General features: G+C 34.7%; 1 protein-coding gene across 2 annotated transcripts; it reads right to left on the bottom strand.

The window, feature by feature from the left end:
* Positions 1-6,415: 6,415 nt before the first annotated feature.
* Positions 6,416-12,664, bottom strand: LOC127082075 (uncharacterized). Of its 2 annotated transcripts, none has more exons than XM_051022300.1 (8): positions 12,249-12,664; positions 12,091-12,146; positions 11,878-11,995; positions 11,091-11,239; positions 9,470-9,577; positions 9,237-9,356; positions 7,848-8,021; positions 6,416-6,895 (listed from the first exon to the last, which is right to left on the bottom strand). In XM_051022300.1, the coding sequence occupies exons 1-8, from the start codon at positions 12,358-12,360 to the stop codon at positions 6,770-6,772; spliced, it is 963 nt and encodes a 320-aa protein (XP_050878257.1). In that variant the 5' UTR covers positions 12,361-12,664; the 3' UTR covers positions 6,416-6,769. The 2 variants fall into 2 exon arrangements, with proteins under 2 accessions (XP_050878257.1, XP_050878258.1); XM_051022301.1 differs by having other exon boundaries at positions 12,091-12,143; positions 12,249-12,663.
* Between the last annotated feature and the right edge of the window lie 2,594 nt (positions 12,665-15,258).

Below are 15,258 nucleotides of genomic sequence, written 5' to 3'. Positions count from 1 at the left end.
CTAACTAAATTATTCCCATTGAGTACAACGTATGTGAGGGGTGTTAATATCTTACCCTTGCATAACCGACTCTCGAGCTCGAATTTGGTTGCGACAACCATTTCCTTTTTCTTTTAAGGGTTTTATCGATATTTTCCCTTTCCTTTTGGAATAAATAAAGTTCAGTGGCAAATCTGTTATCATCTCGAGTCTACGAATGTCCGTGGTAATTTTTCGTACCGCGACACTACGTCATTCGAAAGTGTTGATGGAAGACTTGCACCAATGTAAAGACATCAACATAGTATGTAGATGTAAGTTGATCTACACATGATTGATATGATGTTTAAAGAAAAAGATTGGGTTTTTCTAAAGTTATGACCTCGCAGGAAACTTACAATTGGGACTAGAGTTAGCCCTAAGCTTTCCCTCACGCTATTACGTTGCTTTTAAGGTGTTGGAATGTATTAGAGTTGTTTATACAAACTCTAGTTGTCTGACACATCACACTTTCATCGGTATTATATGAAACCTATAGGTGACTTTGATGTGAAAAATGAGTTACCTTTTGAGTTGGAAGAAGACAATATCGACACTATAGAAATTGTGTCGGTGTTGGCATGCGAGAAAATAACTAATGGTGGGGCATGATTCAACAGATTCTGATTTAGTGGAAACGACATGGTGCAGAAGATGCAACTTGAAAGGATGAACTAAACATTTGCAGACAGTTTCCCAAACTTCGACTTGAAGACAGGTCTTTATCTCTAGAAAATGATATTGACATAGAATTAGGTTTAGATAATGGTATGACTAATATGCCAAACATTTGAAATGTGTATGAGAGGAAGGGTAAGAAAGACAAAAAGGGTGTTGAGTTTGCAGTAGTTGAAATTGCAGCAATTGTAATAAAATGAGAGTGGGAATAGGAAGTGTTTATGTAATGAGCGGGATCATGTGAGAAGGGGGATCAATGGTTCGTTAGTTATTCTTAGAATGTGAGAATGGTTTTCATGATAGGAGCTTGGCTCACGACAACATAGAAATTTGCATTTCTTTGTTGAAGTTATCTACCTTTAATTTAATAAAATCTTTATCATTTATTCTATATATTTTTATGATATATGTTTTCCAATTGGTATTAGTATTAATTAATTTTACATCTTTATAATCAATACGACAATAGCTGTCAATTTGTGTGACTTTGAAAATTTAGAGTCTAACTTTAAAGACCCATAAATTTGGGGTTAACCTTTACATATGACATTGCAACAATTTAGAGAGACAGAGAGAGTCGTATGAGAACATTATTTATCATCTTTTTCTATGTAATATTATCAGTTTTTAGAACATTATTTATCATATTTTTCTTTTTCAGGAAAATTTTATGAATCTATGTTCACAAGTTAAGTCTCATCCTCAATCTTCTGAGTCTGGTAATGCCGAGAGTTATACTCAACCCAAGCCTATTGATTATGATACTTTAATGATTGAAGTTGTTGAAGGAATAAATGCAAAGGGTAAAGTATATGAACTTAGTTTAGATGGAAGCATGTGTGCTCGTGCCTCAACCTCGAGGTCAAAGAAATATTCTGATTATGCTGATATTGTTCGTGGTATGAATGGAGAAGTTGAGGCGTGATTAAGACAGACAATTGCAAACCAACAAAAAACAATCAATTCCATCCTTGCTCGGCAAAATAAAGTGTTTGCCGCATTTGCCAAACATGCAAATATTGATTTGGATTCAATAGATTTGGATGAAGATGAACTTTCTGTTGGTAATGCTACTCATGAAAGTAATGCAAATAATGGTAGAGATGCATATCATGAGTAATATTGTTGTCTTTGGAATGTAAAATTTTAAAACCAATAGAAGTTTAATATTTTGTTGGATTTCAAGGTATTTTTTTAGGCTTAATATTGTTTAATACTTATATGTTGTTAAGACTTTGATACTTATATGTTGTGATGGAACTCATATTTCCAAGTGAATTTTTAGTTTGATTGAATTATTAAATTTTTAGTTTGATTGAATTATTGAAATTATTCTGATTGAATTATTGACATTGGGATGGAATGTTAGAAAAATTGTGTCAATATTTTGGGTTGAAATATTAAAATTTTATGACTATAAATTTTTGGATAGAATATAAGAAATCTGTCAAAATAATGGGACAAAAAAATTTAATTCTGTCGCGATCTTAGAACAGAATATTACATGGTTATCATGATATTGAGAGGGAATGTTTTGAATTCCGTCGAGATATTGGGACAAAATAGTATAATTATGTTGCAATATTGGGACGGAAAATAAAATTTCTCTCGCGATATTGAGACGGAAAAACATATTTTGTCGCGATATTGGGACGGAATAAAAAATTTATTTTAAAAAAAAAAGTTAGATTAGGTCCCTAATCACATCCCTATTTTGCGCCAGAAGTTGAATTTCCTCCCTCAAGCAATTGCGACAAAATTATTTTATGGTGAGTTTCGTCCCCAAACAAAATTGGGACGAAAATTTATTCGGTTGTGCGACGGAAATTTCCGTCCCAAATTGAATTTGTTCTTGTAGTGGTTAAAATTTTAAAAATATTGTAACCTAAAATGAAAAGGCACACTAAACTAAAGGCTTCAAAAAAAAAATTCTATTCTTTATATATATATATATATATATATATATATATATATATATATATATATATATATATATATATATATATATATATATATATATATATATATATATATATATATATATATGTTCCACAATTTATTTTTAAAATAAAAATTTAGTTTTCTTTTTTTTCTTTTTTCAAAGAAAAAAAAATATATTTTTATTTAAGAAACTTTATTTTGGAGGAAAATTATTAACAATATTTTCATATTACACTTAAGTAGGGTCCCTAAATCGTGTCAAAAGTGAGACCAAATAGAAGACCTAATTAACGATGCTTTGTCCTATAGAATTTTATTGGATCCTATAAATATCACGCTCCTAATTTGAACTCCATCATAGGCTTATCAGTTTGTTGTTCTACATATAAATTATTTTAGGAAATTGTTCTTTCCATCTTTATGGAGGCTCCCCCACCACCGAGAAAAGTCATAACTGCCCCTAGCGTCCAACGATGCATCTTTAGACGCATATTTTTTAAGTCATTCTTCAGATCAAGTTGAAGAGGTACCCTATTATGCCAAAATTTAATCCGGAGATGCATCTTCGAATACGTAAAAGGTATGTCCAAAGATGCATCTCCGTTAACACCATTTATTAAAAAATTAGTAGGTGGCTCGATGATGCATCTCAGACGCTTTTGTTTCATATCTCGCATCAGACCATTCCCTCTTCCTCTTTCTTCATTTTCTAAAAAGTTCTCAAAACAAATCATTTGAACTCTGCAACATTCAAGCTTCTCATTCATTCATACAAGCTTCTACCATTGGAGCATTTTCTCCTCCTTTTCAACATCTCAAACATTCAAGCTTCTAACTCTCATCAATTTGATTTGGTAAATTTTTCAAAATACTATCCTTTTTTTTATGTTTTAATTTGTAGTTAGTTGCTTAAGCTACATTAGTTGCTTTAGGTATATTAGATAGTAATGTAAATGAAATTGGTAGCCTACACGAACATACATTAACATATTTTTGGAGAGTTAGTGTAGCAATGGCACTTCTGTCAAGGCTGAGAATCCCAAGTTTGTCCGGAGATGTATCTTCGAATTTTCTCGGTGCTATTTTTGGAGATCCATCTCCGAATTTGACTCGGGCTAAAATTTGATTGATTTTGTGGAATTTGTGTTTTTGCCATGACATGTTGTTTCTCTCTGTGTCAGTTTGTAACGCAACTGCAATGGCTGAAAACAACTTTGAAGTCAACCTTAGCATAGTTAGGCTTAGAAGTGTGTCCCAAACCGCGTTCGTACGACCTGAGAGGGCCGTAACCAGGAGTTGATGATAACTCATTGGTTGGTTCGCAACCATCTGGTTCGTTGCGCCGAGGTTCCCAACCATTTGGTTCAGCTTCTCGTCGCTGCCTCTTTCATGCATCCACTTCACGGGGCCACAAGTCCCCCGATGATGCAGTAGTCCCTGAAGCTCCTAAAGCTCATGAGGAAGTCGTTGTCGATGCCCCATTAGAGAGTTATCTAGGAGGTCCATTTGACACCTCCTTACTTCATCTCTATGTAGATCATGCTGTTAAGCATGTATGAGAAGGAGATCTATATACTTTTTCCTTTTGCAATACATATATTTTTCAACTAATTAAATATATACTGACGGTGATATTTTCTTTTATAGGTGCGTACATATTTGAAATCGATAAACCACAACCGAAAGATATTATAGTTGGGGCATCCCACTGCTTCTTGGTTTCAGGATGTTCTCCGTTATTCTGGTCGGTTTATGTTCTATTGCGTACGTGACCATACCCTACGGCATGCAAGCAACTTTTGTAGAAAGGCGACATTCAGACACTTTGTCTTTTCACCTTCCTATAGGCGAGATAACCATCACCTTTGATGACATCTCATGCCTCCCGCATATTCTTATAAGGGGAAAATTAATGGGCCACTGAAGGATCATTCGAGAGGAAGTTTTCAAGTTGATGGTCACCCATTTAGGGGCTGACCCAATTGAGGCTTCAAAGGAGGTAGCTGCCACAAGAGGGGCTCATGTAAGATTTAAATTTTTGGAAAAGCTTTATAAAGAATACCTGCAGTGGATTGTGGATGTCGAAGGTGATGATATGCAGGTTAAGCACCATCGAACTTGTGCATGGAGGTGTTACCCATTGTTCTTGGTTGACATGTCCATGTTTGTGGACAAAAGTGCAACCTATGTCGATATGGTCTACCTTCAGTACTTCATCGACTTGACTGCGATTCACGAGTACAACTAAGGGCACATGTTTGGTCTACCTGTGCTCAAAGTTGAGCAAGGGTTGTCTTTGGAAGACAAAGCAAATGACAGAGAGTTGCACCTTACTTACAGTAATTTATTGTTACTAATATTTTCATAATTCATTTGTTACACCTGTTATTAATATTGTATCTGAACCATTTTCAAGGATGGATTATCTCTCACTTCCCTCGCATCACTAGTTGTGCCTACATACACTGAGGAGTGGTCGTGTGCTACTGCATTTCTTTTGTACTGAGGGAATAATGTTGTGGAGCCATTTAGAGTGCATCTTGATCGTCTTGTAACATATGACATTGTCTTTTGCCCATACGGGGCTCACTGCGAGACACGTTCATTTGACGTCATTTCATTATACTCCAGATGGTTGACATGTGGGTCATCTCTTATGTATTCTTATCTACCTGAGTGAGTGATGCGACGGTTTGGCTATTTGCAAATTATTGAGACCCCTTATGATTTCGCTCCTCCCATCGTCTGCTGCAAAGATCTCGATGTGATACTTGACGATTTTGAGAGTCACATGATACTAGAGGAGTATTGTAGGGTACTAGCTCCTATACAATGAGCCTATGAGACGACGACATGATATGGTTCTATATGGTATCACACATATCATGACACCATACGCTCCTGGAAAACGCCTTAGACTAACTAGAAGGTACTCGAGGCTAGGGATGACCACACCAAGAGGACGTATCAGCCTGTTGTGGATATGGGTAGAGCAGGCATAGAGACATGACTTTTTGTCAAAGGTTGTCCTCAATTGATCCTGGTGGATAGTGTGATTGCCGAATTACAGAGGTGTCGTGCAGTACAAGCGGGGGAGGAGAAGGCAAGGGGTTAGACATATCCAGTAATTTATGTTTGGATGTATTATTCTTTTATATTTTCAAACAAATATTATATATGGTGTTGACTTTTTAAATTAATGTATGATTTTTTATTTTCATTTAACTTTACTATGAAGTTGATTTTACTTTAATATAACTTGACATCAAAAAATTACATTGTTGGAACAATGGTGCTACTGAATTCAAAGAGATTTTCAAATATGCATCTCCAAAATAATTTCCCTTTATCAGAGAATATTTCAAATATGGATCTCCAAGCTATATTTTGATCAAAATAAAATGGATTAAAAAAAAACAAAGTCTACTATAATTTAAGTGCATCCAAAAATTGAACATTTTTGGATTTTCATAAGTGTGGGATGCACACATAAAAGTGTAATGACCATGTCCCATGATTTTAATTGAAAGAGAAAAAAAAAAGTAGTACTCCTTTCTCTACTTTAACTAAACATTATTTTCCTAAAATTCTAAAGACGTGATTCAGTTAAAAATTCAAAATTATATAAATGTTACGTGCTTTATCTATAATCTAATCAAATTTCATAATCAGTCTATCTATTTCTATATCTCCTTGTTAACAACTGATTTCCTATTCTGTTTATTTCAATCTCCAAATAAGGAGAAATGTACGTTCCTTTTCACCCTTTCCATCCCAGTTTCCAATCTGAAACACGACATAAAATTATTAAAAGGTTGACATTCAAATGCTTGCATATCTTATGCTACAATAAATAAAAGCAACTAAATCATATTTGCTCCTCCTTCTCCTAGAATTGGTTATATTCATGGAGTTAAACAGACCATGTGCATTTGCTAACATTGAGATACCATTGGAAACCATAAAAAACCTAACCATTTGAGCACTTAAATTCCACCATCCAATTCCCAAGTTCTAATCTTGAACAGCATAACAATTACAACTTGCTTTTCTGGTAGAGTATGATTTTATAAGAAACCTCATGCAAAATATTCGCATTCCGAGTAAATGAAGTACAGAAATAGTTACTGCCTCAACCATTTATTGGGGGTTTGGATTTAGTGGAGATTGGAGTGTGCATTCGCTCAACAATTCTGTTCACAGCATCTTTCGACATCACCAAAGTGTCGTGCAACAAAATACTGTAGACATTTAAGCCCTACAACAATAATAAAAATAGTTCAATTATAGACTTCATAAGAACACCCTATTTTAGAATCTTGTAACAAGCATCAAAAGATTCGAGCCTATATATATATATATATATATATATATATATATATATATATATATATATATATATATATATATATATATATATATATATATATATATATATATATATATATATATATATATATATATATATATATATATATATAATATATATATATATTCTAAACAATTTTATCAAGGAGCTTTTGAATTAACGGTTTTTCAATTGAATAATTTGAGTGGGAGCAAGAAATAGTATATAATATGAGTATAGTAAGACATGAGTTAAGGACGTCTCTAAGGTGAAAAGGTGAGATTAGAACATCATAGCACATCTAGTCACAAGTTACGCTATCAAACTCATAAAGAAGATTTGATTAGATCAACGATGTTTTAAGGCAGTGAAGTTGAATAACGAAGTGCCGATAGGAACCGAAAAAATAAGCATAGATATGATAAAAATGCTGTAGTGGATGATATATAATATTATGAATGAAAATATCTGGAAGAAAGTTGAAGCAACAACCTTTGAGCAGAAGATGAGGAAACTTTCCTAAATAATTTGCTATTGTTAGAAGAACAATGGAGGCTCTAGTGAGAAAGGCGGATCAGCTGGAACATAGTTTGATTTGAAAAACAGCTACAAGAAATCATTTAAAAGACCTTGTTCTAAATGGTTTTACTAAAAACTGGTTTCTTGATAGAGCTCAATGACATCGATTGATTGTTAATACCAACGAGTATAAGACTTCCAGTTATTGTTTGAAATGTATTGACTCTTGGAAACACACTATTAACTCTAAAAGATACGCTACTAGTAGTTATAATTATCACTTCCTTCCATGAGGACTGGGGAGAAATATTATATAAGCAACATGGGTAAAACAGATACTTACAATGGATGGAAGTAAATTAACATAATGCAGATTTTGTGTAGCTAACTTTAGCTTTTCATTTATGGGGCCACCATCTACGATCAGAAGTTTCTTGGTGTCCTCCAGTTGATTGAAATAATTCAAAAAGTTTTTGGTTTTATGTGTGGGAACCTCCAGATCCTCAAGCACAATAAGCTGTATAAATCAATTCACCGGAGATCAGTGTACACAAGACAAACACAAACTCTTATTTAATATATAATGCAAGAAGAATACATAAAAAAGAATCGGAAAAAGTATAAAAAAGATAATTATGGTATGAAAGAAATCAAAGAACGCTTGATATTTAACCAGAAATGCAAGACATTTTGGTAATGCAAATTATACTTATAACCCAAATTTATTATTTAACTCATACGAAAAAAAGGAGCAGCACCTTTTTCTTTGTTTTATGAAGGTTTTTTTCCTTGATTCTTGTGGTTTTACTGTAGTCATGTGACTAACACGCCACACTGTATTTACTATACTTCAGAGTTCTGGTTGTGCATTTAAGGGGGAATGTGCTTTGTACATGTACAGTTAAACTAGTATAAATGGTCCCTAGGACTTCACAACCAGCTATCGTCCAATTATTTTGTTCCTACTTCAATTTTCCCTACACTCAACAACAATTCTGTGAGAAGACATTGCAGTCTATTTTTATCTCTAGAAATGGGGACCTCATTTAGAAGAACAACCTGCATTGGTTATTTTTACAAATATATATAAAATAAAATAACATTAAATGATATATAATTTTATCGCCAAAAAGGAGTAAAAGCAATGGTTGATTATTGTCATAATTATAAATTATGTTTATTCTCTATGTTTAATATTGTTGATATAGTTTCCTAAATTATTGTTTTTCCTTAGGTTGAGAGATTTCACTCTTGTAAATACTTCTTTGTTTAATGCAAGTTGATTCTTTGAATTTGGGTTGGCCTAACTAAACCTTAGAAAATCGACTTGTAAAGTGAGGACTGCCCCTATTTATAAACACATGTTCACGTCATATCTTATCCAATGTGGAACTCTTAACATTGATCATTCTAAACGAATCACCAACTATGATAACATTTCCAAAGCCCGAGGAAATTTACACAACTTATTAGCTAAGAATCCCCTACAAGAAATAAGAGTGTTGTGTATCTTGCTAGTTTGGCTGGTAAAGTATTGACCAAAATATTAAACAATATATTAATACAATTTAAAAGTTTTTTTTTCTTTAGTGAAAAATCAATATATAGTGTATAAGCAAGAATATGTACACACGTAAAGCAGACATAATAATTTATAGAAGTTGTTTCTATATAATTTAAATTTTTCAGAAAGTAGGCGAGGGCGAGGATGGGGATACAGGAAGAGACTTGCCTTTCCTTCTGCTGCCCGATTTGACAGAGCAATCTTTAGTCCCAGTCGCCGAACCTTCTTATTGAGTTTGAAAGCATGACTTCGGGGCTTAGGACCATGCATTATAGCACCACCCCTGAACTGTTGTCATTCATAAAATATATTAATTTCCACCATAGAATGGGATGAGGAATATACTTTGAAAAAAGAATGAATAAAGATAGGCTGGATTTCGTTTAAAGAATGTCCTGTACCTGAGGCCCGCGCAATGACCCATGCCTTGCTCGACCAGTCCCCTTTTGGTTCCAAGGCTTTCTCCCAGTCCCGCTTACTTCACTAATAGTTTTTGTTGAGTGAGTTCCCTGTTGGCAAAATCAATGAGCAAACCAATAACATTCCGATGGAAAAATTTCAAAGCTAATAACATTCCGATGGAAAAATTTCAAAGCTAATAACATTCCGATGGAAAAATTTCAAAGCTAACAATTTAGATCCATAGAGCAACAACCAAGCCTTATTCCATCAAGTGGAATCGGCTATATGGATCAAACAACCCCACAATCTTCTATCAAATATCATATTTCTATCCAACTCGCTAACCTCTAAATCTTTCTTAATAGTTTCTCTTATAGTTTTTATAGTTCTTTCTCCGTCTCTAGTGATTTGACTACCCTCCATTGATCTACTCTTCTTACTACAAAATCTACATGTCTTCTCTCTACATGGGTGTTATCTCAACTCTCTCTAATGTGGTCATTTCTAATATCTAATCTTACCACGTACCCACACAATACTCTCATCTTTGTTACACTTAATTTATTATTGTGTTGGATCTTTAGTGTCCAACACTTTGTCCCATACAACACTGTCAGTCCTGCAACTGTCAGTTAAAAAATCTCCTTCCGCTTGAGCGGTACTTTTGTATAACAAAAACGCTTGAGACTCTCCTCCATTTCAACGACATAGTTTGAATTCGATGGTTTTACATCTCCAAATTTCACCCCTAAGCTAGAAATTTTTTGCCTTTTGCTAAAATTGCATTTCATATACTTTATCTTGCTTGTACTTAGGTAGAAACCATATGCTTCTAAGGCTTGTCTCCAAGTCTTAAACCTCCCATTTAAAAGAGAATTTATACCCAATGCCATTTTATGTCGACTGTGCCTCTTACTACTAAATGCAATGAAGGAAGTGGTAAATGACTTAAGTGGGCGAGGGAAGTGAGGTAAGGGGAAATTGACTACATATGCAGTATTTTGTTGTAATAACATCCTTGACATATGGCAGCAAGGGAGAGAAGAGTGAGGAATGCGCAAATTAGTTTAAAAACAAAGACAAAAGCATAGGACAGAAAAGACGCAGGGCGGGTAGAATTGTGTAGAGACTAGAGAGGCATTGGGTGTGGTTGCAGTCTCTCAATCATGTCATTTTTCACTATTACTCGTTCTTGTTGTTCAAGTATTCCAAAATTCTACTCTAATGTAAGGGCCAATTCTTCCATTAGTCTATAAGTCCCTATCGTATGTAAAGTGCAAGAAAACATTAATATTATTAAGTGATTTAACGCACTAAATGATAAAACATTAATTGAAACATTTCATCCTCAAACATGTCAAACCAGTTATCTATTGTCCAAAGTCTAAATGTTGGTCCGCTATCCCAACCCCTACTCCACTCCCTCCCCTCAAGAAATCGCCATAGCAATTCAAAATGCTAACTAAAAGTGAAAAATGATAGAGTATTTCCAGCCCTCAACAATTGAATACGCTCGAACTTTTTTAGGCTTATATGGATTAATATAGCCTAAGATTTATAGCATTTCCTCTGGATTACATGTCCCAGTCCAATGGTTCAAAAACATTATGCAACCAATACCTGTTGACGTTTTGCACGCTGCCACAAAACAACACGATGAACAATATCTTTCCGAATAGGCAAATCAAAAACATCTCCAGCTAAAACCATATAGCCCTTGTCTTCATTACGAAAGTTGGTGACTGGAATTAAAAGATCTTGACAAAGCCCTGCAGCATAATGAACTACATTAATAATACACTTTACTCTTATCGAAACAGTAATCAATTCATATTATGATCAAGACTAGATGAGTTGCCAATGATAGATGGTAGGTAGTGGAAAAAAAAACAGGAAGCACTGTCAAAGGTGTACTCAAAACTTTGTTTTGTACTTATGGCCGCTTTGTTCTCATTCTTGAAAAGGACAAATGCATTATCTAAAAAACAGGTTGGAGCACCACTACATTCAGCAAGAACTAGAGAAAGCACTTCTTAGCAGACACGGGATACTAAAAAGCTACTAAAAAGTTTCTAGGAAAAAAATACAATATATAGTTATATTAATATAACTGTGGTGAAAGACCTAAAGTTAAACCTCGGCCACAAATTCCTTCGATTTCAGAGCACAAACATATAATTAAGAATCATAAGATATTAAATCCGAGGTACAGATCGTAATGCATGAATGATATCAAAATTCAGGTATAAAATGGTTCTTAGAATAAAGCATACAGTAAGTTCTGACATGTAATACACACAAAAATGCATTGTCGATGATCATTAGAGAAAGCTTTGCATGAAATGAAGCATATGGAAGTACCACCATATTCATGTACTGCAAAATGGTTCTAACTAGCTTTCATTACCTACATCGCGCTCAGATTTTGCAAGAGGCTTTTTGGACAATAAGTCAGATGGAAATGCATCTTCATCGTGTCCAGTAGTGAAACTAGAAGTACAAAACCTTTGCATCATTGATCCAGTCTACATTTATAAACAACATAACACTTTATTAGACAATAATAAATCAATAATCACTATACAACCAGCTTAATGGTTGAATATATCTGGCAATGTACCAAGAGACGTTGTGCAGAAATCGCCCTTTCTCCACATAAACTGCTGCATATGTCTGCTAAAGAAAAAAAGTACTCAGATTTGTAAAAGCTGAAAAAATTGACCCAAAAAAATAGGATTTTAAAGCAAAAGAGAGTGTTAGGGTTAAAAGAAACGTTACCGGTTGGTTTATGTAAAGAATCAAACCCAGCATTAGGTGAATCAAAACAGCGTCGTAGCGAATGCAATGAGCCATAAGAACGTAGTAGCCTTTTGGAAATCAAAGCAGCCATGACTGAGGAAACAACCTACAATTCAATTGGATGGTGACTGAATGTATGCCTAGGTAGTAATCGCGTTAATGGCGGCGGTACAGAGGGGAGCGCCGGCTAGAATGAGGTTTTTGGGAAAAAGGAACTTGGACAGAGAAGGAGGAGGGATGGTGAAGAAGAAAAGAAAAATCAGAATATGAAGGAGGATGAACCAGCGGAGTGCTGCTTGAAGGAGGATGAACCGGCGGCGTGAATTACAGTGGCCGCTGCAGATTTTGCTAGGTTAACCATGAAATGAATAGAAAAAATTCTACCAAAAAAATATTTGAATAAAAAATATTAAAATGTATTATTTATTTGTTTGACAATATTTATTTTTGGATAAAATTTATTTAGGTGTTTTTTTTACCGAAATAACCCAGTTTTTCAAGGAAATTCTCAAAATACCCCTGGTTTCAAAAAAAATCCCAAAATACCTCACTTTTAGGAGGAGTCTCCAATTGAATTGATGACTCCTCTTAAAACTTGAATGGAGACGTCAATTGGATTGGCTAGGGCAGGTGCCCTAGCCAATCCAATTGGCGTCTATGTGTAAGTTTTAAGAGGAGTCTCCAATTCAATTGGCGACTCCTTCATAAAAGCCTCAAATTACAAAACCTCTAACATGAAAGTTGTAGATCTTTTCAAGACAATGAATTTGAACATAAATTTTGCATCATTTGAATTTTTTATGAGAAAGTTATGGGCACTTGAAGTTGGACTTTTTCACATTTCAACTGTTATCTGACCTATAATGTTTTGTATTATCACATATGTTTCTTTTAGAATTATGAAATTTTGTCCAACATAACAATTGAATTAGATATCTCAAAATTTCCAATGCACTTGGTCCCACCTCAAAATCATAAAAAATGAAGGAGTTAGGTCCTTGGGAAGTTGACCCAAAATTAGGGTTTCAATCAAAATGACCTATAATATTTTGAAATGAATGATGACCTTCCAAGTTTCAAATGGATTTTTGATGAACATGAAAGTTCTTCATATGGCGACTCTTCTTAAAACTTGAATGGAGGCGCCAATTGGATTGGCTAGGGCAGGTGCCCTAGCCAATCCAATTGGCGCATATGTGTAGGTTTTAAGAGGAGTCGCCAATTCAATTGGCGACTCCCTCATAAAATGCCTATTTTGTCTTATAAATAGATGCGTTGTGTGACCAATTGTTCCACAGCTCATATAATCATTTGGCTATCATGTTTGATGTTCGTCGCCGATACGGTAAGGTGATTTATGCGAGAGACAAACCTCAAATGCTGATGTTGTTTTGGAACATCACCATGTTTGATCAACTGAAGAGGGAGCTGGTTCGATGGTTAGATGGGAAAATACCAAAAGGGGAAAAATCAGAAGTATTGAGAGACTTGACAGTATCTTCGGTTGGGTGCGAATGAAGACTGATAAGGATGCTAGGGAAATGATGTTCGGTCGAGACGACATTAATTTGATTGTTGTAATCAGTTAGAATTATTTATGTTTTCAAATGTTTTGTACTGATGTTTGTTGTGAAACTCGTTGTAACAAGAACTTAGTGATATATAATGATTGAATGTTACAGAAATACAATGTTACAAAAAGCTTAAGACCTAGATGATGCTCCTTGATTGGGACAGTTGTTTTTGTTATGTCCTGGTTGACGACAGATACTACATAATCTTATCATTTTATATGTGGAATCCATCTTTGTTCTGATACGTGTGTTGTTTGGCCTTCCTTTCTTCTTTCTACGCATCTCTTCATTATGCCAAACAATATCTCCTTCATATGGAGGCCAGTAATCCTCCATTGGTAGTACTGAGAAGCTTTGAGTATATACATTCATGATGGTGTTGGCCTTGTACACATCAGATAAATGGTTGTAAGCGTCTTGACGAGTATAAGCGCATGCTGCAATGACATGGGAGCAAGGTATGCGGAAGGCCTGAAATTTTCCACAATCGCACCAACTTCTATTTAGTCTAACAACGTAGGCTAAATTTGGTCTCCCCTCGTTGTTGCCCATTGTTTCCTGGACGCTGAAATTTTGTCTATGACGGTCAAAGACTGTTACAGCGTGTGTGGTAGCTTTGATGCTCTCCTCTTTCATGACCTTCATGCAACACTCACTGAATACTTGCCCAGACATTAACACTGCACTCCATCTTTCACCTCTGGTTGCGAACATAGAAGCCAACCTATAATAGGTTGATCTTACCAAGGCGATTATCAACAGATTTCAAATTCCTTTGAAAACCCCGTTCATGCATTCCACAATGTTTGTTGTCATGTGGCCCCATCGACAACCACCATCAAATGCTCTTGTCCACTACTCTACTGGTATGTTATTTATCCATCTCCCTGCGTCTTCATTAGACAGTCTAATTTCATCACGATAATATTGAAATGACGGTTGAGTTAACGTGGGTTAGGGTAGCTAGGGGATGTGGGACCGGAGGTCGGTTAGGTGATCCCGGTCATCACCATTAGGTTTCTTTGTGTAAACTCCAAACTTTATTAATATCAAGTCGTATTATATCAAATTTATCTTTGTGTAAACTCCAAACTTTAGGTTTCTTTGTGTAAACTCCATTTTGGCAAAATTCACATACACATGTTTTGACTAAAACCCTAATTTTTGGTCAACTTCCCAAGGACCTAACTCACTCATTTTTTATTCTTTTGAGGTGGGACTAAGTGCATTGGAAAGTTTGAGATGTCTACTTCACTTATTATGTTGGACAAAATTTCATAATTCTAAAAGAAACACATCTGATAATACAAAACATTATAGGTTACATAACAATTGAAATGTGAAAAAGTCCAACTTCAAGTGCCGATAACTTTGTCATAAAAACTCCAAATGATGCAAAATTTAAGTCCAAATTC

The sequence above is a fragment of the Lathyrus oleraceus genome, chromosome 5, assembly GCF_024323335.1.
Source record: "Lathyrus oleraceus cultivar Zhongwan6 chromosome 5, CAAS_Psat_ZW6_1.0, whole genome shotgun sequence".
Lineage (NCBI taxonomy): Eukaryota > Viridiplantae > Streptophyta > Magnoliopsida > Fabales > Fabaceae > Lathyrus > Lathyrus oleraceus.
Note: the sequence above shows the minus strand (reverse complement) of the source record. Positions and strands in the feature narration are given on the sequence as shown.